The following is a 26,067-nucleotide window of genomic DNA, read 5'->3' on the forward strand; positions in this document are numbered from 1 at the left end:
AGATCATTTGGGCAGCAAATCAACAGAGTAACCATTATTCTTTCAGAGGGTGAGAAGAAATCTAGGGTGATTAGAGGAGGGAAGGGGAGAGGAAGGGGGATGGGGCGGGATTAGACAAGGGGCATAAAGAATAATTACAATTTGTAACAATATATATGCTAGTAATATTGATTTGATCAACATATCTCAATGTTGAACCCCCAAAATATGTATAATCAATTTTGATTCAATAAAAATTTTCTTAAAAAACAAGGAGGTACCACTTCACATTGGCAAAAATAGTGTGTGTAGAAGCCCAGCATTCATGCCCTACTGGTGCAAGTGTTTCTTGGTAAAACCATTTTGGTGAATAATTTGGCAGATTGTATTTAAACTTAATACATGCACATATCTTATGACCTTGCAATTTTATATTTCAAGTATAAAATTCTTCCAATTTAGTCATAATACATTTTATTTAAGTTCTGACTTTTTTGAAAACAATTGTTATCTTTGTAAAAATAATAATCATGTAAATAGAAGAGAAGAGGGAAGGCATGTTCAGTAGAGAACTAACCAGGCTTACTTAGCTGTAATGGAGGGTCCCAATCTTTAAGTATGAAAGGGGAAAAGTAGGTCAAGAGAAGGCAGTGAATACACTGAGATGTTTAGACTTGACACAAAGCAATAGGATTTGTGAGCTGGGGAGAGACAGATTAATAGTAACACTGAGTCTAGCTGTTGGGTTGTGATCTATTAGAAGAGGAAATTATCAGGGGCCGGCCTGTGGCTCACTCGGTAGAGTGCAGTGCTGGTAACACCAAGGCCACGGGTTCGGATCCCATATAGGGATGGCCGGTTAGCTCACTGGTTGAGCGTGGTGCTGACAACACCAAGTCAAGGATTGAGATCCCCTTACCGGTCATCTTTAAAAAAAAAAAAAAAAAAAGAAGAAGAGGATATTATCAGAGACAAGACATTCTTACAACATTTCTCACGTTCCTCCCAGCATTAGCTGGTATGTATGGGCTTCTGTCCTCTCCTGGAGTACAAGCACCTTGCAGACAGAAGTGGTCTTGCTCTGTAAGGTATTCCGTCACACATCACAGCATGGCGCCTTGTATAGCAGAGATATTCCCAAGTGACTATTACACATCACATGCTTACACACAGGGCTGAAGCAATCATCCCTGATTTTTAATGAACTCTTAATCATTTACAAACTAAGGATCAGACCTATGATCTAGATTTTTTTCTTATGTTTCCCTTCTGTGGGAAAGACCCAGAGTCCCATCTCTCATTAATCCATCTTTTGGCTCCTCTTTAGATGGCCATGCTGCTGAAACTTCAAGAAGCTGCCAACTACATTGAGTCTCCAGATCGAGAAACCATCCTGGACCCCAACCTCCAGGCAACACTCTGAGGGTCCAGCAGTCACTGTCACCCCAGGACAGTGACAGCAGAGTGCTGGCATCAGCTACGTCAGCTCCTCCTCTCCCCTCTCTTCTTTCAGAGCACTTGGCTCTCCAGCCCCAGAAGGAGAACAGGAGAGAGGAGGAGGTGAAAGAGAAGGGGTGGGTTCTTGGTGCTGCACCTTTGAGAACTTCCTAGTAAGGACTGGTGGGGTGGAGTTTGGGAGCTTGTGTCCCTAAAATACATTTTCTGGCCTCTTTTCGTGACTTTGGGGAAAAGATGATCCTGGGTCTTTTCCTTGTCTCAATTACAAACTCGTGGGCGTTCTGGAGAAGAGTTCAGAAGATGTCAGAAAACTCTGCAACAGTTCCTAAACTGATTCTCACAAACGACTCTGAGAGAGACAGTCACGTGTGGGGAAATCTGAGGGAGGCAGGAAGCTCCCCAGATTTTCTTGCAGACCCTTCCCCATTTTGTCACCACTGCCAACAACTCTTCCCCCAGAGATCTGGCTGAAGCCCAGAAAAAGAAGCATGTGGTTTAAAAAATGTCTAACTCAATCTTTAAATGGTAAAAGAAAAAAACACAATGGAAAAGATGAAGCTGGAGAGAGGGAAACCAGTTGCCAAGGTAGAAAGAGAGCTGCCCGCTCCTGCCCTGTGGATGACATAGGGGACATTGACGTCTGCCAATCTAAGAAGTCGCCAAACCACAAAAATAACATTATGGCCTTTAGAGAAAGATGACTAGATCTATCTTTCTACCCTTTAATTTAACAAAGCATGAGAGCCAATAAACCCTACTTTTTTAATTTTTAATTTTTATTTTCTATTTTGTTTCTGGGTTTTTTTCCAATTTACCTATCTCTTTTTCTTTTTTCTTTCTTTTTTTTTTTTTCCTTTTCTTTTTTCCATTTCCTCACAAGTCCATGAGATGCTTGGGTTGCTTTCCCAGGGGCTAGTTTGGCTTTTCCAAGAGGGTTTTCTTTGGAGAATCTGATGCCATCTAACTGACACCAGCTAGATACCAGCTATCCTACTACTTCTGACATCCTTGAGGCTTATATTTAGACATGCACTGGTTCAGAAGTAGTGAGAGATGAGGAACCCAGTTCCCTTGACTTTTGAAAAAGCACACGTTCTGACTGGAAGCTCGGCTTGCCAGCCTCTGGCATGAGAGGATATAGCCCCATCTTGATAGAAGATCTACTCTGAGCTTCATCATGGACTGGAGGAAAACAAGGGAATTGGAAATATTCCTCTCTCTGTGGCCTGTTTGGCCCCTTAGTGCACTATTCTTATGGTAGGCATTTTGCCTGACTGAACCCAAATTCCCTAGCTGGTCCTTACTATTTTTGTTTTTTTGACAGGAGAATATTCACTTATAAGAGGCTGGATATCCATGTGAGATACTCCCAATCAGAATATAAAGCTCAAGGAATTGGATTTGATGGCCAATATCAGCCTTCTAAAGGGATCCCACCTTTTGCAGAAGTTGCCTCTTTTCTATTGCCCTGAAGGTCTGGCAGTTTGTGTTCCTTCATTTGATAAGCATTTACTGAGTACTTATTGCAGACCAATCACTAAGTTTAAGAAGAAAAAAAACAGACAAGAATTGGGTCATTCAGTTCACAGTCTAGAAGGAATTGTTAACCTCCATTAAGTGCTCACCCCTTACTATCTAGACCTTCAAGATCATCTAAGAAATACAGCTGAAACCCAAGGAGCCAGCTAGAAAGAAGCCTTTGATTAGATGTCCAATACATTGGGGACAGAAGATCTTGGATCAATTAAGATGGAGCCAGAAGAACTATGGAGTCTTTCTTGTCTGGGTGGGCAGTCTACTTCCTGCCATTTCTGAAAGCCCCTGTGGGACCAGATTCCCAGCTGAGCTGCCTGGTAGGCTGAAGTTTCAGGGCTCTGCAGATCAGGGATATGTGATGAGTCTTGGCTTAAGTGTTTGTTCTTTAGATTCCTAAGTAGCACAGGAATTTATCAGAGTCTATAGGCATACTATCTTGGATCATTCCATTCCACCCAACCAAGGAGTAGATACATCTGAATCTTCATATCAGAATATTCTCATTTAGGTCCACAAAATCATCCAGATTGCCCCCAACAAAGTTTCTGCATTCACCTGGTAGCTCACAGGGATGACAGGGTCCTTTATGCTGAAGACTATGATTGCTATTGCTGCTAATTCCATGAGCTGTGAAGATCCCCAACCAATTCAGCTGTAAAATATGCAATTCTGTGGTGGGAAGAAGCTGTTTGTCCCAGGATGGTGCTGAAATCACTGCCTTAAGGTCTCTGCTGTGCAGAATGAGGAGGCTCCAGAGCTGGTTGTTCTTACTTAAAAGGAAGGGAAGACCAAAAGGGCCTGCTTGGGACCTAGGCCCCTTCTGAACCCTCCTAAGCTCCAGTCCTGTGGCAAGGCTCAGACTTTTAATAACATCTTAATCTAATGGTAGAGCCCTTAACTCTCTATTTTCTGGTGCTGCCCAGCCAGTGCCTTCTATCATGGATGTTACTGGCTACTTAAGAAAAAGGAGAGGGGAGAACCCCTTCTTCCATTCCAACTGCCTCAGACCCTAAAGGGATTCTTGTCTCTCTGGTAACCATGGATACCACCGTGAATTTTATCTGGATCCTCAGCAGGTTGATTCTGGAGGCCTCTCACACTACACTATTTCTGGGATTCACTACCCTTTACTCTCAAGTCAACTGCTGCATTTAGCCCAGGTCTCCAATTGCTTTCCTCCAGAAAGTGTGTTCCCATCTAGTGAGGTGGGGTTGAAGCCTCAGCTTTCCTCTGGAGCTCAGGACCCATTTACAGTTGTACATCTGGGCCCCTCACTGTGGGGGTCAATCATCTCATAAAGGAATCATGGTTCTGTGGCAACTGCAGAAGGTTGAGCCTCCTCTGGTGCTATAACCCCTTGGGATGCTCATCCAGACTTCTCTGAAGCAGAAAATCTGAGCTCCCTCCTCACTGCCCTAGAATTAATGGCAAGGAGCAAATCCACAGGTCTCTCTCCTACCTACACACCTGCTTCTTAGTTGAAACTACTGGGATCCCTCAAAATGAAAAAACTGGGTCCCCTAGCTAAATTCTCAACAACCAGGCACCTTCAGAAGAATCCAGCTTGTCTAATACTGGAATTTGTGCTGTTCCCTTCCTCTCCAGCTCTCCAACTCCATCGCTCACCAAAGTTGGCTAGTAAATGACATGGTTCAATACCCAACATCAACTGATGGGGCGAGCCACAGCTCTAGGAGAGGTTCCTCAGCAGAGTCCTCTCATTTCTGGATGAAGAAGACCAACCAGTTTTGTCCAATGCATTTATTTCCCAGTCCCTGCCTAGGCACTAAAAATAAAATACTAGGTAATTGGAGGCTAATATGGGACCTGATGTCTGTGTGTGTGTGTGTGTGTGTGTGTGTGTGTGTGTGTGTATCTCACACACACAAAGGAGCAGTTTGCTGTTGCTGTTTCCTATCTTCTGAGGCTTCATGGAGTATTTTTTTAAAACCTAATGCTTTGGGGCAGCTCTACGGTGCTTATCTCTGTCTTTGTGTAAGTCCTTATACCAACGTCTCTTTTATGTAGTCTAACCATTGGGAAGGTAGATGCTGGCAGGGAAGAAGAATTTGCTAAAAATCATGGAGAAACCCTACAATGAAGTCCTTATTGGTTGGTATACTATGTTTTGGTCTTCAATTACCAACCTTCCAACTAAGCTATCCATTCTCCTTAAGGACTTAGGACAAAATCATGTTTTTTTTTTTCTTTTCATTTCTTGCCTTTTGGTTTTCTGGTTTGCAAGATCTGAAGTGGACTCTAATCTCACTATCTCTTCACCTCCAACTCCCTGAGACACGAGGGTCACATGTTTCAGAGGGATCCCCTTTTACAGTGGTCTGAGCAGTAACTCTTTCCTGTAGTATTCCAAAAAAGAAGGGAGAGAAGTGGTAGCCTGATGCTGCTCACAGATGCCTCACTTCATCACCTGGGATGGCACCATATAAACACTATATAGGAGAAATTTGCCTGACCGAACGGGACTCAGTCCTACAAACCAGGATCAAGGAGATACCTACATGAGACCAAGACCTTAAGGGTTCTTTATTGCAAGGTGTTTGGGAGGGGAAGTTGTCCTAATCACACATTTCACACAGGGCTCAAGTGCTGGAGTAACCCAGATCACCAAATGCAGCTCCTCATCGTAATTTATATTTTCTTTCCTTAATCCTGGCCATTAGCTAAGCTGAAGCTAGGGAGTAGACTCCTTAAGCCAACCCTCCTGATGGAATGAAAAAATGTGCTTTTGTAGAGGGCTTATTAATGGAGAGAGATATACCAAGGGAATACTGAAATACCCTTATGATGACTGTAATAACAGCTCATGAGTTCTAGTTTATAGCTCCAGTGAGGCCATGTGTAATAAAATGGTCTTAGGGGCACTGTCCCAAAAGGCCAAAGCCTGAAGATACTGCCCTTTATAATTGAATGAGCCTTATATTCATGATTCCTCAACCTGATCAGAGATACATGGGGCCACCAGTTTGGCTCTCCCCACTGCCCAAGGTGCATGTGTGTGTGCTGCTCAGCCTTGCCCTGGAAGCAAGCACTGCCAGCCATAGATCCTGGGAAAGGTGGAAGTAAACTGCAAGGTGCTATAGCCTTGAAGTGAGGAAACCAATTGAAATTTGGAAGCTTCAGGGAGACCAAGACAGTTGAATATTAAACCGATGTATACTGGATCCTTCCAGTTAGATGTTTCAGCCATTTTTCTAAATGATTATTCCATGGAGAATTTTTCTATGACAAGGGTGCTCATGAAAGTAAATGAGCCCCTAGTTCTGGATTCAACCCTTTCATTTCTTAGAGTGGTGGTTCTCAAAGTGTGGTTCCAGACCAGCAGCATCAGCAGTATCTGGGAAGTTGTTAGAAATGAAATTCTCAGACCCCATTCCAAATCTACTAAATCAGAAACTCTAGGGATAGGACCCAGCAATGTGTGTTTTAACAAATCTTCTGGTGATTTTGATGCATGCTAGAGTTTAAGATTCAACAGTTTTAAAAGGAAAGTCCTTAAAAGTATTGAAGTCCCCACACTGAGGGGCTTTAGGACCAAAAATAAGGTCCTGGGTTATAATTCAAACATTAACATTAATTTCAAAGTCACCTTTCTCATGCTTTCTTATGTTTTTTATTTCCTTTTATTTGATTTGATTATTTTTTTTAAAAAAAAAAGAGGACCAGTAAGAGGATCTTAACCCTTGGCTTGGTGTTGTCAGCACCACGCTCAGCCAGTGAGCTAACCGGCCATCCCTATTAGGATCTGAACCCGTGGCCTTGGTATTATCAGCACCACACTCTCCCGAGTGAGCCACGGGCCGGCCCATTGTATTTCATTTTATTTTAACAAAAAAAGTATGTGTGCATTTGTGCACAAGTTAGGGGACTTTTTTGCATCTTTCCTAGTTGAATTCAGCCTTCAGAGAAAAATCTCACATCTCTGAAATTTCTACCTGGCAAACTGAAGGGGCTTCAACAGAGGAAAATTCTGCTGGATTATTAGTGTCTATTCTGAGTCTTTTTCTGATTATATAATAGGATGGGAAAAATCAAAAAATCTAATTTGTATTTCCATGGCAACGTGTTCTCCCAGCAAGGTCTCTCTCTCTTATTTGAGTTATAAAGGGCACTGCTGGGTCTGAGAACCTGGCCAGAATCTCTTTCTCCAAGGCAGCTAACAACTGTAGGGCTCCAGTATCCCACTGAGGCCCCTTATCCATGCTCGGTTCAGCTCACAGGAGAAAGTTCTGCCTGATGAAGACACAGTACAAGGCACCAAAGTCCCTGGGGTCATCCTTTCTCTTCCCCACACCAAGACCAGGATACAGAACTACTCAGCCAAGGCGACAGAGTAAAATCCTTTTTTAAAAAAATCTGAAAGGAGCTTCATATCTTTCCATACTCCGGTCAGCTGATGCAGCCATGGGGGAGATGTGGCTGTTTAGAACTGGTTCTGTTTTGTCAGTTTCCCCTGTGAGAGAACTTTTGCATAGAGCACAAAGAAACATACAGTACTAGGTCTCCTGAGCTCTGGAATTAAGCATTTGGAGGAAGGACTAGAGCCTGGGGAAGGCAAGTGTAAAATAATTGCACTAAAATTACCCCATCAGTCCCCAGAAGGCTGACAATGGGTCCTTTGGATCTTCTGTGGGGTCTTCCTGCTTCCCTGCCATTTCTCTAAGACTGAAGATAATAAGATAATAAGGCAAGAGCTCCCATATCGCAGCCAGTCTCTGGGCTACTGCTGTGCAGTGGCTTCACTTCCTAATTTTTGTTTTGTTTGTTTTGTTTTGTTTTTTGGACAAAACAACTTTTTTAAAAAATGAATTCCTACCCCTGCTAGCTTCCTTTCCTTCCGCCCACCCCATCCTGTTTTAGGCAGCACTGTTTATGTGATGGAGTCTGTGTTTCTCAAATGCATGGTGTTCCTCAGGTGGAGAGTGGGCAGGAATTTTTGCAACACTTTTTAATTTATTGGGTGCAAAACCCCAAACCGAGATACGTGTGTGTCTGTGTGTTTATGTTTTTTCTCATTTGATCCTCCCCTCTTTCAACCTACCCCCTTTTATATCTTATGTAGAGAAAGCAGAATTGAATCTGGAAAGCAAACAGTTGTATATAGTTGCGGTAACAATCATGAAGAGAGCTGGACTGTCCCCTCAGTAATTCATTTTAAATAAGAAATTGGTTGAAAATTAAATTAATGCCAGGGCCAGCTGAAGAGGCCTTCCTCTATCACCGCAGAGGTCCCCCTCATCTGGGCCCTCTGTCCATCAAGGCATGTCTCCTCCCAGAAGGATTCATCTGTTCGATGCCATTACGTTTCAATAAAGTTATCTCCTGTATTGTCCACTGGTTCTATCTAGCTCCCTCTCTGCCTGGTTTCTGTCTCCATTTATCGTGTAGCCCATTCCTTGATCTGGAATGCAAGATAGCTTATGGTCATTTGCCTAATCTAGAAGTAAAATCCCCAAATCCTAAGCAAAGTCTCTTGACACCTTTGGTTGGGGAGGGGGTACCCCTGCTTGCACATTGTGGACATAATATCATTCACCAGAACTCCAAACATTCAGCCTAAAAGTTAAGGCTCTTGAGCCCTCCATCTGCTCCTATGATGTTTGAAAACATACCATCCTCTGGACTTTCCTAAATTCTCTTCTTGAGCTAAAAGCAAATTAACCTTTAAGAAAAGAAGCTGTCCTAATGGAGTTCAGCTTCCCCTGACCACTGGAAGAAGGAACATAAGTCTTACTATTCCCCGTTGTGGACTGCAGGGTCCAAGAAGCCATCTTTTCCCTAGGAAATTGTGGTAATACAACCCACCTCTGCTTTCAACATGGGAAGTGACAAATGTGTTTAGAGTGCTCTTCAAAATAAATTGAGAAAGCATTCTTTTGGAAGAGTCCTCAGATGAGGTGACTTAACCCCCGATTGTTATCAGTCTAGTATCCACACTCTTAGAACTGACCTAGGAATTGCTCACTGGCTTCTTTTGCCACTTAGGAATGAACCCACTTGAGAAGGTTTCTGGGAAGCCATTTCTAAGACACTAAACTTGAATAGTTTACTGAAAAATACCTGTTCATGTTTGCTCTAGAACCTCCCACTTCAACAACATATCCCATTCCATCCCTTCTGCCACTGTATGCTTGCCACTCTGCTCTGCATTTTTAAACCCTTGCTCTAAACCTCTCCACCTGTCCTATTATGTACGAGTGTCTTTATACCTTGGGCCATTTCCTATGACCAGCCCCTGATAACCATATCAAACTATTCCTGTTCTCCCACCCCTTAAATGTCCAGCCATAATTTCGCTGGGTGAAAAAAAGATGTACACATTCTCAGCTAATAAGATCCATTCCTAAAAGTTACATAAAGTACTCACTCTGGAGAAAACACCCTTTCGCACGCAGGTGCTCTCCCCTGCCCAGCCACTTTGCAGTTTTGAGGTTGGGTTCATCTAGACCGGAAAAACAAGGGACTAGTCCTTTCTAAGGTGACCAGTCCCCACTGCCCAATTCGCTTGTTTCTTTTCCCCCATCTTTGAATTCCTGAGGGTAAGAGATGAAGAGTCACTTGAGCCAGCGTTTTTTCCAATGTTTGGGGGGAAAAAGAGGTTGGTTTAAAATAGGGGCTATTTCTGACGCAGACCCCTCCCCAGCCCTCTACATCCCTTCCCTCTCCACCTCCTCTCTCCTAACACAGTGTCTTACACCTGAAAGATCCATGAATCCAAAGCCATGTATCATGTCCTTTATTCCAAATGAGACTGCTAACTTACTGTGCGACTAAAAAAGAGGTTGGTTTAAAATAGGGGCTATTTCTGACGCAGACCCCTCTCCAGCCCTCTACATCCCTTCCCTCTCCACCTCCTCTCTCCTAACACAGTGTCTTACACCTGAAAGATCCACGAATCCAAAGCCATGTATCATGTCCTTTATTCCAAATGAGACTGCTAACTTACTGTGCGACTTTAGGAAAGCCCCCTAACCTCGCTGGTGCTGTTTTCACATAAATCCTAAGGGATCCTTGCCAAGAAAGGAGCACTTTCCGTTCAGGCGGCAGGAGGCGCTGTGTCTGGAGGCTTAGACCTATTTCCTGCCCCCCCGCCCGCTCCCGCTCGTGTCTAGTGCGCAGGCGCGGCTTCGCGGATTGGCCGCGCTCGGGAGCCGTCCTTCGGTGGCGGGCCCCGGCCTCGGGGCTGGCGCGCTAAGGGGAGAAAAGATGGCGGCAGCGGCGGCAGCTGGTGCGGCCTCTGGGCTGCCGGGTCCAGTGGCACAAGGATTGAAGGAGGCGTTGGTGGATACACTCACCGGGATCCTGTCCCCAGTGCAGGAGGTGCGAGCCGCCGCCGAGGAACAGATTAAGGTGCTGGAGGTGACGGAGGGTGAGTGAGGCGGGACCGTCACGAGGATGGCTCGTACCTGGGCTGGTGACACAATCCACTGACCGCCCCTCCGGACCGGCAGGGGCCATAGAGAGCCGGAGCCAGTGGGGGTCTGGACGCCGAGGAGGTGGGTGGGAAGCGAGAGGCTGATGTCGCTGGTGGCTGTGAAAGTCCCAGAGAAGGGAGGCGCGCCTTGAAAGAGAGGGTCGGGAGGGAGGTGGAACCTCGGCGGAGGGGGAGGGGGGAGGCTGGAAAAAATCGATGGAGTCTGGGATTGCAGAGGAGAGACGGAGCTGGACTTGGTGCTGCTGGAGGAAGTCGCGCGGTCTGGGAAGTGTTTGGGGGTTAGGACCAGGGTCTTTCGCTGTTCCTTCACCAGCTCGGTTGTGCTGGTGTAAGAGTAGGGGAGCTATCAGTAGCAGTGTTCCGAGAGGGTAGGGCCTTGAGAAGGTGGATATCAAAGCTTAGTAGATGTCACCTAGCAAGTTTCTGCCCCTCGGTTTTAAACCTAACTGGTTGTTTGTACTCTCTGTGTTTTCCCAGAAATTAAATTAAATGCATATGCAACTGTTTCACCTTCCTAGACATACTCCCCATTTATTTTCAAAATAATTTGCGCTTATTAAACACCTCTGTGTGCATCTCTGTCGGGAGAAACTGGTCATCCTTTGTTTTTGATTCTTTGTCACCATCCTCCTATTATGTGCTTTAAAGGCGTGGAGAAGAAAATAAACTATTGGTTTGAGGTTTTCTGTCAATTTCTTGTGGAGTGGGCCTTTCACCAGGTCCAGTGTAACCACTTTACAAAGAACAATTTGATCCTGAAACAGGAGGAGGGAAGATCTTCTTGTTCTTCTTGTAAGAAATGTATCTGGTCAGAGCTTCACTGGAACTCCAAATCCTCAGAATCCCCTAGCTCAACAGCATGTTTCCACTACTGCTTAAAGACCTCTTAGAGATATGGGGGATTTTCCATGGTCTGACCAATCACACTGAAAACCTTGATTTAACTGCCCTACCAGACTTATTTTCATTGAAAAGGATTTCAGACAAATCTTCTTTAAACTTAGTTTTATATTCTCTCACAATATGAAAGAGCTGTTGAAAAATTCTTTTCTATTGAAAATATCTTCAGATTTGGGATCTGACAAGTTAAGGACCATTTTGAAGGCCCAGTAGTAATTGTCATTTTTCCATAAAATATTAGACTTTATAAGAGGAGGAACCACTGGGCAAGTGAAAGCCGACTGGTGATGTGCTGTTGGGCATGCTGTGAGTGGTAGGGAAAGGCTTTGATACAGTGCCCTGATATGGGTGGTTCAGGAGTAAGGCATATGACTCACAGGTTTAGGATGTGGCTATAGGGTTGAATCAAGTCTCTGGAGTTGAGTGCAGTGCTTAAGACACTTTGGAGGCTGTTTGTGTCTTTAAAATAGTCTGGCTTCTTATGTTTACCCAAAAAAGTATAGAGATTCACCCTCTTGTGTACCTGTTTTTAGGTGGAGGATATAGTTCATTCATCAGGTACAGTATCCTCCACTCCTTTCCTCCTCTTGTGGCCTTTAACAAGTTATCTTTGCCATTGGGTCCAGAGTACCTCTCTTCTTATATTTTGTCTGAATCTCTCACATATTTTTTGAACATGGTCTAATAGTTTCTTCTCTACCAGTCATAGCTCTTCTTTACATGAAAATATAGCACATGGCTTCCTAGCCAGGGTTTAGCTAAGTATCCGGCCTGAGGAAACTGGCAGGATGGTGCTCCTGCTGTTAGAAGGCCCTGTGGGCCAAGCTGAGGAGCCGTTTTTGCAAATGAATGAACAAATTATTATCTACTCCTTTGTAGATACTTCACATTTTATGTTTTTGTTTTTGTAATTTTTTTTGCACCTGGCCAGTATAATGGGATCCAAACCCTTGGATCTTGATGTTATAACACCATGCTGTAACCAGCTGAGCTAACCAGCCAGCCTATGTTGCTTCACATTTTAGTTTTACTCTAGTAGAAGGGACCTTGTTTTCTCATCCTAGGAAATACTCTTCCTTAAAACTTGAAGTTAATGAGAAATCTAGGAGTTGGTATCTATTATTTGTGTTCTGGTAATTGTTTGATCCTTTTTTGATTCCATAGGGCCCAGGATCAGGTGACAATCATATCTAGTCCCTCTGTCCTCTCAAATAACTACACTGTCTTTGTGAGCTATTTATTATTGCCTCACATAGGAGACTGGTCCCACCTGATTATGATTAACTGGTCTGTTCCCTTTGCCACTTTCCTTAGCTGCCAGGTAATGACTTCTAGTCTTGAAGATTATGCGGAAAAATCTCTAATTTCTGGGGGAAAGGCACAGGTCAATTGACAAGAGAGGTTGACGTGCTCTGACCAAATTGTACCATAGATGGGATTTTAAGAAGTAATTATCTTAGAAAATAGAGATTGCTGGAACCCAAAGTACATCCTGATCATTTGGTTTTTGCCAGCTGATATTTTCTGAGAAATAATTTGCCTATAATTATCACACTTTTCATAATGGGTGCCTATTCTCTTAAGCCAAGAAAGTGTGTATATGTGAGAGATCCACCTGACTTATATAGAGTGTTAATCTGAAAAGTATCAAGATAGGTTGCTTCATCAGCCTGGTGTCCTGGAATGATTTTCTAGAGCCCCTGTGTTTGCCATTTTCCCTAGTCTGTTGGAATCTGGGGGAAACCCTGCAAACCTCTCTAAATAAAGCCTTTTTAACAGGGTTAGAGGAGATCATGCCAGTAACCACCTTCTTCAGACAGTACTCCCATCCTGAATTGAGAAGTACATTACTTGAAAGTTGGAAGTTCCTATGCTTTATAGTATTCAGCAGATAATTGTTACCCTTTCGTTTTTCTTATGAGGATTGAGATTTTTAGATAAGCAGAGTTTGCAGGAATTTAGCTCTTTTCCTAAATAGGGTAAAAATAAAAAGAATTTCAATTCATTAGAGCATATTTCTAATTCCATTTTATTTAATAGGCAAGGTCATATCAGGCATTTTATAAACATAGTACTGTGATTAAAAAGACTGGAAGGTTGTGAACTGCCAAATGTCTCTTACATCAAAGTCTAATATTCTATACTCTCCTTCATCAACTCTTTTTTTGTCTGACTTTATGGTAAGATCATGACTTTTGAGAACATCAGCTCTTTATTTTTGAAGTATTTATATTCTCCTTTTTTATATCTTAGAATGAAATTCTTTCCTTCTTTCTTCTTTCTCTACTTTCCTCTAAGAATAGCATCACTAAAGTAGTAGAATGAGCTGCTTTCATTCACACACTTTAATTCTCCAAGCCAACATAGCACAGACTTTCTTACATAACTTAGATTTAGACCCTAGGTCATTTTCTTATTTTAATTATTTCTTTTTTGTCTAGTGGAAATGAAGACATCTCCCCCATCATTTACCCTAGACTTAGTCTTTTCTGTCTTATTCCCAGCAGATATGTCATAGAGAATACATTTTTTTCTTTCCTTCTACCACCATTATGTTGAACTGTGGATGGGGTAATTATCTCTCCCTCACCTTTCCTGGCTTTCAGATGCTGCCCAGATATCTGTGTTGATTTTCCTATCTTAGATACCTAGAGAGATGATCCTGCTGGCTGGAAGTTTGCTTTCTGGTTCTCATGGGCACTTTTCTGGCTCTCTTGCAGTATAGCGTAAGCACTGTCCACCTGCGAAGGGCGCCCCTCAAGGATCCAGACGCACTCCTGGGCATGTGGCGGGCACTGAGCCGAGCGGAAGGCGGCCACGCTCGGAAAAAGGCCAGTGGTGGAATTTTCTTTTTCCTTTCAGCTGTGGTTTTGTGGTGCTTACCAACCCCTATGGGAAATAGGGGGCTTCTCCAGAGCTCTACTCAAAACTCCGTCCTTCTCCAATCAATCACTGTTCATAGTTCTTCCTTCTAGTTGACTGTCAAAGCACTGCCAAGTCTTATCTCTCTCTAGTAGATCCTTACAGTAGCAGGCATTTCTTAACCGATCTTTTATCCTTCGTGCTCTCCTTTGGATTTTCCTTCTAAGCCAAGTTTTAGATAGATAATGTTTTTGCCATGTGGGGTGAAGGGAGAGGAGGAATAGCAAGAGGATAACAAAAGACTAGAAGATTAGAGAATGAGACTGCAGAATGAAGAGGACAAAGGATTTCTTTTTTCTTTTTCATTCATTTATTTATTTATTTTATTTAGTAATAGAGCAAAGTATTTCTTAGAAAGGAAGCTAGAGGATACCATTTTGGATTGGAATAAAGACATAAGTGAGAACCTAGAGTCAGGGTGAAAATCAGGAATAACAAAATGGGTCTGTCCTTACTTAATCTTGGTAAAAGGAACCAGAGAAATTTCCTAACAGGAGTGGCTTTAGAAAGCAAACTTTATATAGCCTTCTTGGGAGTGTTCCCTTTTGGCTTAATTTCATAGATTGAGTCTTAATTTAATCTTAATTGGTCCTTTCCAAGCAAAACAAAATAAAGTAGCTGTGAATGTCTGTGTCTCTTACACTTTCTCTGCCTTAATCATCCCAAAGTAAGTTATTCAGCTGTTCTTATATTTTCTAAAGAAATCATGTTAAAGGCACCAGTCGGTAAAACTAGACATCCCCTAACACACACATACACAAAAGTACTTTTTTTTTTTAACAGGTATACTTAGTTGTATTCCTTCAAAAAATATCACTCTGTTAAGGGAAAGTTTGTAAATGGGACTTTTACTACTTAACAAAAATCAGCAATGAATAGGAACAACTATGTTGATCAGATTTAAAACAATGCAGAGAACTTCAGGATTTTTTTCTGGCTTTTCCTTCTTTGCCTTAGTTTTATAGCACAGAGTTCACCATCAGTACCATACCACCACTATCACTCCTTGGAAATAATTCTTCATACTTGTATAGCTTTTAAGTAAATTAAAATTTTATGGGTATGAACACTTCTATGGTGACTGATCCCCTGTATGTGGGTGACAGAATGGATTGGGTTTAATAAAATAATAATTTATATTTTCCCTCTTATACCCCTCTATAACCTAATGTAAATTAGTTCTTTGTCTTTGAATTTTTAGGGTTTCCAAACCAAAGATGATCATGTGGTCGCTATTTTTGAAACTCTGAGAGCCCATAGAGAAGAAAATCTATTCTGTTCATCATTCTATTTTAAAATTTGTCTTTAGTTAACAGTGATGATATTCTTTGAAGGTTTTCTTCCCTGTTAAGGCTTTTGAGTGGATATTTGTGTTACTAGAGCTTTGCAGCTTCTTCTTTCATATGCGAAGGAAATAAACTTTCAGAGAAAATCTACCTTAAAATACCTGTGTAGGTACAGATTCCTGGTTGACTTAGGTTTCTGGCCCCCGTGTAAGTTTTAATTTTCTTTTGATCTCTTATTCTCACTATTCCTTACAATCTCAGTGATGTGCTGAAGTGAGGTGGTTAGTGTAATTTGGGGTGTGATCTTTGATAGGTTGTCGGACATGATTGATTTTATGATTGCATTATAGTGAAGAGCTCCCAGCTATTATGATCATCACCAGAGTACTACCTTCTCATCACACAGATATGGAAAGAATATATTCATGCTAAGCTTTTCTCTGAAAAGATTAGACTTGAAGTTCTCTGGTTGATGAGATAGGACCCCCAAACTGTGGCAGGACCTATATGTAAAGCTTGCCTGGACTTCATATTCTAATGACTCTTCTGATTGACGCCAGTGTGGACTGATAGAAAATGCATGGTTCCTTTTTGCTTCTGTGACCCTCAGTATTACCCAACAACTGTAAGAGGAACAATGCTTTCGTAGGAAGGATATTGTTCAGATTTGTTTAAGCTTCATAGTCTCCAGTTTCAAACCCTTCTCAAAAAGTCTCGTTTTATTTTTCAGTATCTTTTTCCCACTGTATGATTGGAGATTTTGTTCATTTTGATCTCATTTTAGTTTGTCCCTATAATGATGATCCAAAAAGTGTGCTCTTGCCAAGAGCGTTAAAAACCTACATCATAGGGGCCGGCCTGTGGCTCACTCGGTAGAGTGCGGTGCTGATAACACCAAGGCCACGGGTTCGGATCCTATATAGGGATGGCCGGTTTGCTCACTGGCTGAGCGTGGTGCTGACAACACCAAGCCAAGGGTTGAGATCCCCTTACCGGTCATCTTTTAAAAAAAAAAACAAAAACCTACATCATAGTGGCCCATGCAAAAGTTATTTAAATAGTGCCTTAAAATAAAATACTGTATGTCCCAGGTAATTTATGAAAATGCTTGTAGATCATTCTGAAGGAAGTCACATAGGGCACACCAGAATTGGTTCACTATGTCCAGGGATAGGCAGTAACATTCTAAGCAAACTTGAAGGCACTAAGTTAGCATCTATTATCACACTAAATATCTGAACTCAAAGGAAATGTGGGTGCCCTTACTAGTGCTCTTTCTCCTTTTCCTTCTTTAAACAGATTTCACATGTGTGTTTTAGAGTGCTTTTTTTCAGGGCTGTGCAGTTAGCTAAGTTGGTTAGAGCCATGGTGTTGATAACACCAAGGTCCAGCATTTGATTCCTGTACCAGCCATCTGCCAAAAATAAATACAGTGCTTTTTTCCATTAAACTTGAACATTGGTACCCAAGAGATTTTCCTAAATTATATTTGACTCATCTGTTGTTTTAGAGTCAGTTCTGAAAGTTGACTCCCATATCTTTGAGTTGTAGACACCTTTTATTTCTTCTGTTCTTATAAATGGGTTTTATAGACTTAACTAGAGTCTGAACTAGCCAAACTAATCTTAGAAAGTAGAACGGATTTCAATGTATGTAGTGGAAATTCTGCAGGTATCAAGTGTTTACTTGTGATTTAATCATTTAATAAATGTTTTAGAAATAATTTGGCTTCTTTTGTAGTGGCCTTGCAAAAAATTCCCTTCTTTCCTGAGGGGAAGAAATGATAGCTGCCATAGGAATGTATCAAAAACTGCAGCTTAAAATAAGTGCATAATAGGAATGAGTTAAGAATCTAAGAATTCAATAAAATAGCAGGGCATAAAATAGAAAAATCAACAGCTTTTATATATACAAACAGTAAAAGGTTTACAAACAGTAAAAGGTTAGAGGACATAACGGTTTAAAAAAAATAAAGCCAGTTACAATAACAACAAAAAAAAGATTTAATACTTAGCAATAAAAGTAATAGGAAGTGTGCAAGAAGCTATTAGAAGAAGGTTTTTAAACAGTCCTTAAAGACTTAAAATTAGAGTTAAAATTAGACAAATGGAAAGACAAAAACTTTCATTAGATAGGACAACTCCATATTGTAGATGAGCTAGACAAGTTGATTCTAAAGTTCATGTAGAAGAACAACCATGAAAGAACAGCTCCAGAAACACCAAAAAAGGAAAGCTACAATGGGGGACAAGTACTACCAGACATCTGAACATTATATAAAGCCTCTATAATTAAAACAAACAGTGTGGCACTGGCACACAAATAGAAAACATAGCTATGGAATAGAATAGGAAATCCAGAAATAGACACATGTGCCTATGGAAATTTAGCATAGATAAAGGTAGTATCTCAAATCACTAGGGGTAAAGATGGACTTTTTAATAAACAGTGCTAGAACAACTGCATAGCCATTTGGAATTAGCTACAGATGGACTAAGAATTTAAATGTAAAAAATGAAACCATGCAAGTACTAAAAGAAAACATGGGTGAATCTCTCATTAACCTAGGCATAGAGAAAGACTTCCTAAATATGAATTCAGAGGCAGTAAAAGAAAAGATTGATACATTTGACTACATAAAATATTTTTTGCAATTTGCATGGCAAAAAAATGCCACGTAAGTCAAAAGAAAACTGACAAATTGGGAGAAATTTTTTTTACCACAATATATACTACAGAAAAAAGGGTAATCTCCTTAACATATAAAGAACTCTTCAAACTTGAGAAACAAAAGATCAAAGCCCCAGTAGAAAAATGGGCAGGGGGTGGACAGTTCTCCCCGCCCCCCTCAAAAAAGAAAATACATTAAAAGTGAACTCAAATATACCAAAAAAGGTTTAAACCCACTTGTGATTATAGAAATACAAGCCAAGACAGCATTAAAATACCATTTCTCACCTATCAGACTGACAGAAATTTTAAAGTGTAACACATTTTTTGGCAAGACTGTGGAGAAACACGTTGCTGTTGGGAGGGCAAATTGGTACAGTTCTTCTGGAGAGGAATTCGACCACACCCAACAACACTTACTTCTTGACCCACAATCCCACTTCTGAGAATCTGCCCTGAAGATATTCCTTCAACAATGTAAAAATACATATGTACAATGTTATTCAGTACAACATTGTTTATGAAAGCAAAATAATCTGACTCCCAGTATGGGAGAGTGGTTGAATAAAGTATGGTATGTCTGCAGAATGGTATGTTATGCAGCTGTAAAAAAGAATGAGGAATCTCTATTAACTGATTTGGAGTGATTCCCAGGATATATTGTTAACTGGAAAAAAAAAAGTGCAAAACAGTATAATATACTTTTCATGTAAACAAGAAGGGAATATAAGAAAATACCATGTATCTGCTCATTTGTGCAAAAGAAATACAGGAAAGATAAACCAGAAACTGATCGGTTACCTACCACATGGAGTGGGTGGAGAGGGACTGGAAAGAAGGGAATAATGAAAACAAATTAATGAGGATGAGGAAGGAGCAGTGCTTCTTGGAATACACCTCTTTGTATAGTTTTGACTCTGAGAATCATAGTAATGTTTTACATGCCCCCAAAATGATTAAATAATGAAAAGGAAACAGTGTGGGGGAGAACTCAAATTGGAATACAAGTAGCAACAAATGAACCTAACCGTATTAAAAGTGAATAACATAAATATTAGGTGATGAGAAAGAAAAGAACTAACCTGACTGAGTAACTTTGGAAAATAATATTTGACTGTATACTGTAGGCTAAAGTCAAAAGGAGCTATACATAAAAACTGTACTTCAGTTAATGTTTTTCACAAGAGTATGAGTTAATAGTTCTGTAATTACTTTATATGTATCCTAAGATTGTACGAATTAGTAAATTTATTGTAGATGATAAGAGCCAGGTTTGTTACTATCAGAGAAAGAATTTATAAGGGCTGATCCGTGGCTCACTTGGGAGAGTGTGGTGCTAATAACACCAAGGCCACAGGTTCGTATCCCTATACAGGGATGGATGGTTGGCTCACTTGGGAGAGCGTGGTGCTGACAACAAGTCAAGGATTAAGATCCCCTTACCGGTCATCTTTTTAAAAAAAAGAAAGAAAGAAAGAATTTATAAATAAGAGGGAAGAGTAGAATGAATCTTGAGGTATTGGATTGGCATCTGAGGTATCTGTATGATAGGTAGATAGACAGACAGACATGTAGGTGTAATGTATTTATTTCCTAATTCTGTTCTCTGAGAGTCTAGGAATAATGACACCCTAGTAGCTATGAGCATACGTAGTGCCCAGATCTTGATTCCTAACTATAATTCTCCATTAAAAGGCACCAGGGCTCCTTGGAGAAGAAGTTGATTTCAGGGTTTGAGTTGAGAACATACAAGATGAGCCCAGAACATCTTGTAATATCAGAAAATAAGGAAGTTTGAAAAAGGATGGGAACAAGTAGGAGTACACAAGAGCCAACCAGAGGAGTTTCAATGGCCAAAACTGGAACAATTTGAGCAACAAAATAATGATAGTATTGAATTAAAACCCATAGGATAAAATTATACTCATAAATAAATAAGTGAATAAACAAATAAAGGAGAAGGGATAGTTCTTCTTACAAAAGAATTCCAATTAATAAGGGAAGAGAATATAGGAAAAACAAAATCACCATTAGGCAAACAACACAGTAATAATTGTGGCAGGCAGCATGCACGGATGGATGCTAAAGGCAGTGGGTGAGAATCCGAAGAGAAACAGGGTAGTAGCATAATCTCAAAGTATATCTCCCAAGATTATCTTTTACAAAGGGAAAAACGGTACCTTTGCAGTGGAGAAACCGGGTAGACGTGACCCTGCCAAGTGATCGAGGTTAACGTTAACAATAATAAAATTTATCAACACTGTGTACTCCCAGATATGATATACTAAGAAGGACACAACATCACTTTCTAGTATTCTTGCCAAAAATATGTAACTTCAATCTAATCATGCGGAAACTTCAGGCAAATCCAAATTGAGACACATTCTACAAAATAACTGATTAGTACTCATCAAAAGTGTTCTGGTCATAAAAGACAAGGAAAGAATGAGGAGCTGTCACACTTTGGAGGAAACAAAATAATAACAAAATAACTGACTTTTTAACTATGTGGCAGACATTGTTCTAAGCACCTTACATGCATTATACTATTCAGTTCTCATAGGATTGCTTGATGTATAGCTACCATTACTCTTTTTTTTTTTTTTTTTTTTTTTTTTTTTTTTTTTTTTTTTTTTTTTTTTTTTTTAAAATTGCCTAAGGACAGATGTGGTAGCTTCAGGATTTGAACCTAAACTTGAACTAATAGGCCAGCCCTAGATATGATTAGTCTTAATTTTTAGATGAGAAAACTAAGGTTTAGAAAGGATAAGTAACTTGCCTAAGGACAGATGTGGTAGCTTCAGGATTTGAACCTAAACTTGAACTAATAGGCCAGCCCTAGATATGATTAGTCTTAATTTTTAGATGAGAAAACTAAGGTTTAGAAAGGATAAGTAACTTGCCTAAGGACAGATGTGGTAGCTTCAGGATTTGAACCTAAACTTGCCCAAATCTAGAACCCATTCTCTTAACCACTGTAACTATTGCTCCCTCTAAATGGGAGTGATGAAGCTTTTGTAACCTGAGCACCTACCAAAAGCAAGCAAGTGTGGAAAGCTGCTGTTCACTCTGTAGCACAGTACTGTCGAATGGAAATATATGTCACATGTGAAATTTTAAATTTTCTTGTATTAAAAAGGTAAAAAGAAACAAAATTTATTTTAATACTGCATTTAACCTGATTTATGCAAAATATTATTTCTACATGTAACCAATATAAAAATTGAGATATTTTACTTTTTTTTCATACTGAGTTTGAAATCTGGTGTATATTTTACATTTATAGCCATCTCAGTTCTCACTAGCAACATTTCAAATGCTCAGTTGTCATTGTAATCAGTGGCTACTTGTATTGGGGAGTGCAGCCCTGCAGTGCAAGATGTGAAAATTATGATGCATCTTGGTCTTACATTCTTCTTCCTCTTTTCACAAATAAATATTTCATAGTTGACTCTTTTGCAAATGTAAATTAGATCTAAATGTTAATTTGGAAGTAAGAATTGTTTACAGCCTCCCAACATGCAGTCCAAGATTGCCATTTATATTGCTTATTGGGAATTGTTCATTTGCAACACTTGTATATTTGGGACTAAGCATGTTGAAGCTAGGATTTTCTTAGACTTAATTATCCCATATCTGGTGGTATATATCTGGGCAACTCTAAAATCTCACCTTTTAAGTTTTCCTTGGGGTTAGATAGTCACAGTTCTCAATTAGTTGCTATATTCATTGTTCTAAGAGGAAGGTGTTGCCATCTTGGAAGGGAAGATGCTGTGCAATGATTGGATAAAATGAGAGGGTGGGAACTGTTCCTTGTAAGAAGCCATGCCCTGCAGGCCTTCTTGTTTCTCTTATTTGGAGGAATTAATCTTAGCAATTATCAGCACTTTCAGAAGCATGGATCAAGTTCCTTTCTAAAATCATTCTTGCTGGCATCAGGGTTAGAGCTCAGTAAATTGCTATGGCTTTCTTGGATGCTCTTAGACTCACAGTAAAATTTTCTCTTTCAGAATTTGGTGTTCACTTGGCAGAGCTGACTGTAGATCCTCAGGGGGCACTAGCAATCCGTCAGGTAAGTCCAAACTAACCCAGTTTATAAGTAATTTCTCTTTTCTTGATAATGAAACTTTCTTATGGGGAAGAAAAAGAATAAGACCAAGTTATAAATATCTTAGGATTTTGTGCCAGATTTAGGTATACTTCAAATGTATCAGGCCATGTGTGAAAAAGTCTTTTTCTTGCTCTACTTGGCTTATTCTCCTCAACAGCTGGCATCAGTCATCTTGAAGCAGTATGTGGAGACTCACTGGTGTGCTCAATCAGAGAAGTTTAGGCCTCCTGAAACTACAGAAAGGGTAAGGACAGTTACTTGATTGGTCTACCTGCAGAGATTTGAGGGGCCATCTTAAGAGATTAGGCGATCAACATTCTTTGACAACATGGAACAATCAAAAGACTAGGCAGAAAAGTAGGTTGGAGGCTGGCATTATGGGTACCATGCTGTAGGTAAAAGAGCTTGAGTATCAGGCTGGCCTTTGTTCAAATTCCAGTTCTGCCTTTTATAAGCTGTAAGATCATTGGGAATGTATTTAACTCCTAAGCCTCAATTTCCTAAATCTCTAAAATTAGAATTAAAATACCAACTTTAAAGAGTTTGAGAGTTGGCTGGCCAGTTAGCTCATTTGGTTAGAGCACAGCCTTGAAACACCAAGGTCAAGGATTTGGATCCCTGTACTGGGCAGCCACAAAAAAAAGAGTTTGAGAGTTAAATGAAATAATATTTCTAATTAGAGTGCTATGCAACCATCCTGGGTCCCCAAGAAATTTTGAGGTATAGGTATGGAAATGTTCTGTTATCTGTGCTGTTTAATATGATAGTTACTAGCTACATGTGACTTTTGAACACTTAAAACGTGGCTAGTGCAACTGAGGAACTGAATTTTTAATTTTATTTAATTTTATTTTTGATTTAGATGACCGTGTGTAGCTAGTGGCTACTGTAATGACAGATTAAGTTTAGAGATCACAAGGGCCGGCCCGGTGGCACACTGCTACAGTGCACTGCTTGGGAGCACGGCGGTGCTCCCGCCAAGGGTTCGGATCCCACATACAGACCGGCCGCTCACTGGCTGAGCGAGGTGCGGGCGCAACACTGAGGGTTGCGATCCATTGCCGGTCACGAAAAAAGACAAAAAGGAAAAAAAAAAAGTTTAGAGATCACAGATGAACTCTCTGAATGAATTATTTGTCAAGTTTATATATAGGAGGTTTCTGTAGATATGCGGTATCTTGTATATATTGTTTTCCCACCACATTACAAACTGAACTGGGCTGTGCCAGTCACCTGATCTAATGGCAGGTGGACTTTTCTCCTCTACAGGCAAAAATTGTTATCCGGGAGCTATTGCCCAATGGGTTGAGAGAATCAATAAGCAAAGTGCGCTCCAGTGTGGCCTATGCAGTGTCAGCCATTGCCCACTGGGACTGGCCTGAAGCCTGGCCCCAACTCTTCAACCTGCTCATGGAGATGTTGGTGAGCGGAGACTTAAATGCCGTCCATGGAGCCATGCGTGTGCTGACAGGTACCAGAAGCCTTTTCCCTGGTATTGGTACTTGGATCCCAAGTGACAGGAGTACTTTCAAGAAGCTATGTGATTAGAATGTCTCAGACCAGCAGGAATTGCTGCTGATTACTCCTTTCTCCTAGTTTTTATCTCCACATCTACCCTCCAGTTCCATTGACTTTTTCCAGGGAATTAAGTTGATATAGTACTACTTCTATTATCAGACCTTCCCACTTAAGGATACAGTAATGGCATAGTGATTAAGTATTCAGATTTCGGATTAATATTCTGGCTTCACCTTGACCCTTCACTTAGCTTCTTTGAGCCTGATTTTCCTTGTACAGTTCTTCCTTGGTATCTGAGGGGGATTGGTTCCAGAACCTCTGCAGATACCAAAATCCATAGATGCTCAAGGTCCCTTATGTGAAATGGCATAGTATTTGCATATAACCTGTGCACATCCTCCTGTATACTTTAAATCATCTCTATATTACTTATAATACCTAATACAATGTAAATGCTATATAAATAATTGTTACACTATATTGCTTTTTTTATCTGTATTATTTTTTATTGTTGTACACAAGATGATAATAGTGTCCACTTCAAAGAAGCTTTTGGTAGTTTAAACGAGCTAATTTTTGTAGTGTTTAGCACAATAATTGACATGTGGCAAGCACTCAGTAAATTTTAGATGTTATGATTACCATGATTATATTATTTTTCCACTTAGCTCAACCAAGGGAGAGTCAAGAATAGCCAAGTGAAATTTCTATAGAAATAAAAGAAAAAAGATAAAAACAGTGTAGCTATATAATCCTGACTTTCATTTAGCCAATGAAGAGAATATATAGACTTCAGTATCTTTTCTTTCTTTCTGTTCTAAGAAGTTGATTAAAATACTTCAACTTTTAGTCCAAGGAGATTTGGTGGGTATCCCTTCTAATCCTGATTAATCTACCAGTCCCTCCCAGAACCTGCTTTCATATGTCCTTAGGTTTGGCCTGAGTTTCTCTGTCCTTTGCAGGGTCTGCCATGTTTTCTGTCACCTAGATGAAGTCACTATTTTGTTTTACCTTCAAGAAATCCTTACCTGGACTGTAACCATCTTGTACTGATCTTTTAGTAATCATCTTTCTCCTCTGTTTATAAAAGTTTGTGGAAGTTTCACCTATATCTTACCTGTTTCTCTATGACTTGCTAGCTTACCTGAAATGTATTCTTACCTTATTGTGAATGCCACTTCTACTCTTCTTGAATTTCAGTTTACTGAACTTGGCCCAATTTTACTAGTCCATGTGATATTAGTGGTAGATAATATCAATTATATGTTAGGAGCAAATTCTTCCTCTCCTTTTGTTTCAAAACTTCCTCCTTTCATGCCCCAGCTGCCTTTGTGAACTACCTACTATATTCCTATTGATTGCCTATGACAAAGCTTCTATTTTTAGCTCAGATACAGAAAAGATTTACCAAAAAGAGCAAAATGTTTCTTGCTTGGATTTTCACTTCCCTGCTTATTTCCCTTGCTTCTTCTTTATGACTCATTATTCAGATGATTTCACATATCCCTCTCCATGAAATTGGCCTTTTAGGATTTTTTATTTACAACTTCACAGTGCTAAGATATCAATTAACAGATGTGTTTTCTACCAAGGACAGGAAGCCTATTCCCTCCCAGTCTTCTAACACAAAATCCAGCTTCTTTTTGACAAACTTGGAGAAAAAAGGTGGTTGTACATCTATCCTGATTGGGATGCTAAAGAGCTCTCGTTGTGCTTGACTAAGGAAATTACTGTTCAGTGAGATCACTTTTCTGTCAGCCACAGGGCAGGAATTGGTGGGGAAATTTGTATCCTTTTATAATGGAGTCACCAGACATGGAGTGGATAGCAGCCAACCTCCATTCCCAAATAGCTGCTCCAGATATTTTCAAACGAGGGCAGACGGTACTCTGACAACAGAAATTCAGGCATGCATGAAGATATTAGGACATTGGTGTATGGACAGGAACCCATTAAGAGAATGGGACTGATTACCTTCAGGATTTTTTAAGATACTGTACCAGTCTCCCTTTAATGAAGCTTCCCATTAGGCTTATCTATTTACAAAAGAGAGCTAAGGCTTGTCGTGTGAGGAAATATAAACATAGCAGCTAAGGGTTAAAATATTTGATCCAGAAGATACAGCTTTTTCTTTGGTTCCAATGAAGTTTAGAGATTGAGGTGTTGCTGATAGATCAAACTTTTTCTGACTTGCTGAATGAACCTCAGAAAACTTATTTTGGACTGTCTGATGA

General features: G+C 40.3%; 2 protein-coding genes across 3 annotated transcripts in view; both read left to right on the forward strand.

The window, feature by feature from the left end:
* Positions 1–2,210, forward strand: part of LOC103602007 (neuron navigator 1-like) — an 18,401-nt gene extending 16,191 nt beyond the window's left edge. Inside the window, exon 16 of the mRNA XM_008586409.1 lies at positions 1,307–2,210. Coding sequence (XP_008584631.1) covers positions 1,307–1,402 — 96 coding nt within the window. The 3' untranslated portion in view covers positions 1,403–2,210. The remainder of the gene's footprint in view (positions 1–1,306) is intronic.
* A 7,690-nt stretch (positions 2,211–9,900) lies between these two features.
* The window catches only part of IPO9 (importin 9), a 41,288-nt gene continuing 25,121 nt past the window's right edge, over positions 9,901–26,067 (forward strand). For both annotated transcript variants that reach the window (XM_008586410.1, XM_008586411.1), the window contains exons 1-4: positions 9,901–10,360; positions 22,215–22,276; positions 22,473–22,559; positions 23,585–23,786. In XM_008586410.1, the coding sequence (XP_008584632.1) occupies positions 10,198–10,360; positions 22,215–22,276; positions 22,473–22,559; positions 23,585–23,786 (514 nt within the window). In that variant the 5' untranslated portion in view covers positions 9,901–10,197. The remainder of the gene's footprint in view (positions 10,361–22,214; positions 22,277–22,472; positions 22,560–23,584; positions 23,787–26,067) is intronic.

The sequence above is a fragment of the Galeopterus variegatus genome, unplaced genomic scaffold (assembly GCF_000696425.1).
Source record: "Galeopterus variegatus unplaced genomic scaffold, G_variegatus-3.0.2 Scaffold3978, whole genome shotgun sequence".
Lineage (NCBI taxonomy): Eukaryota > Metazoa > Chordata > Mammalia > Dermoptera > Cynocephalidae > Galeopterus > Galeopterus variegatus.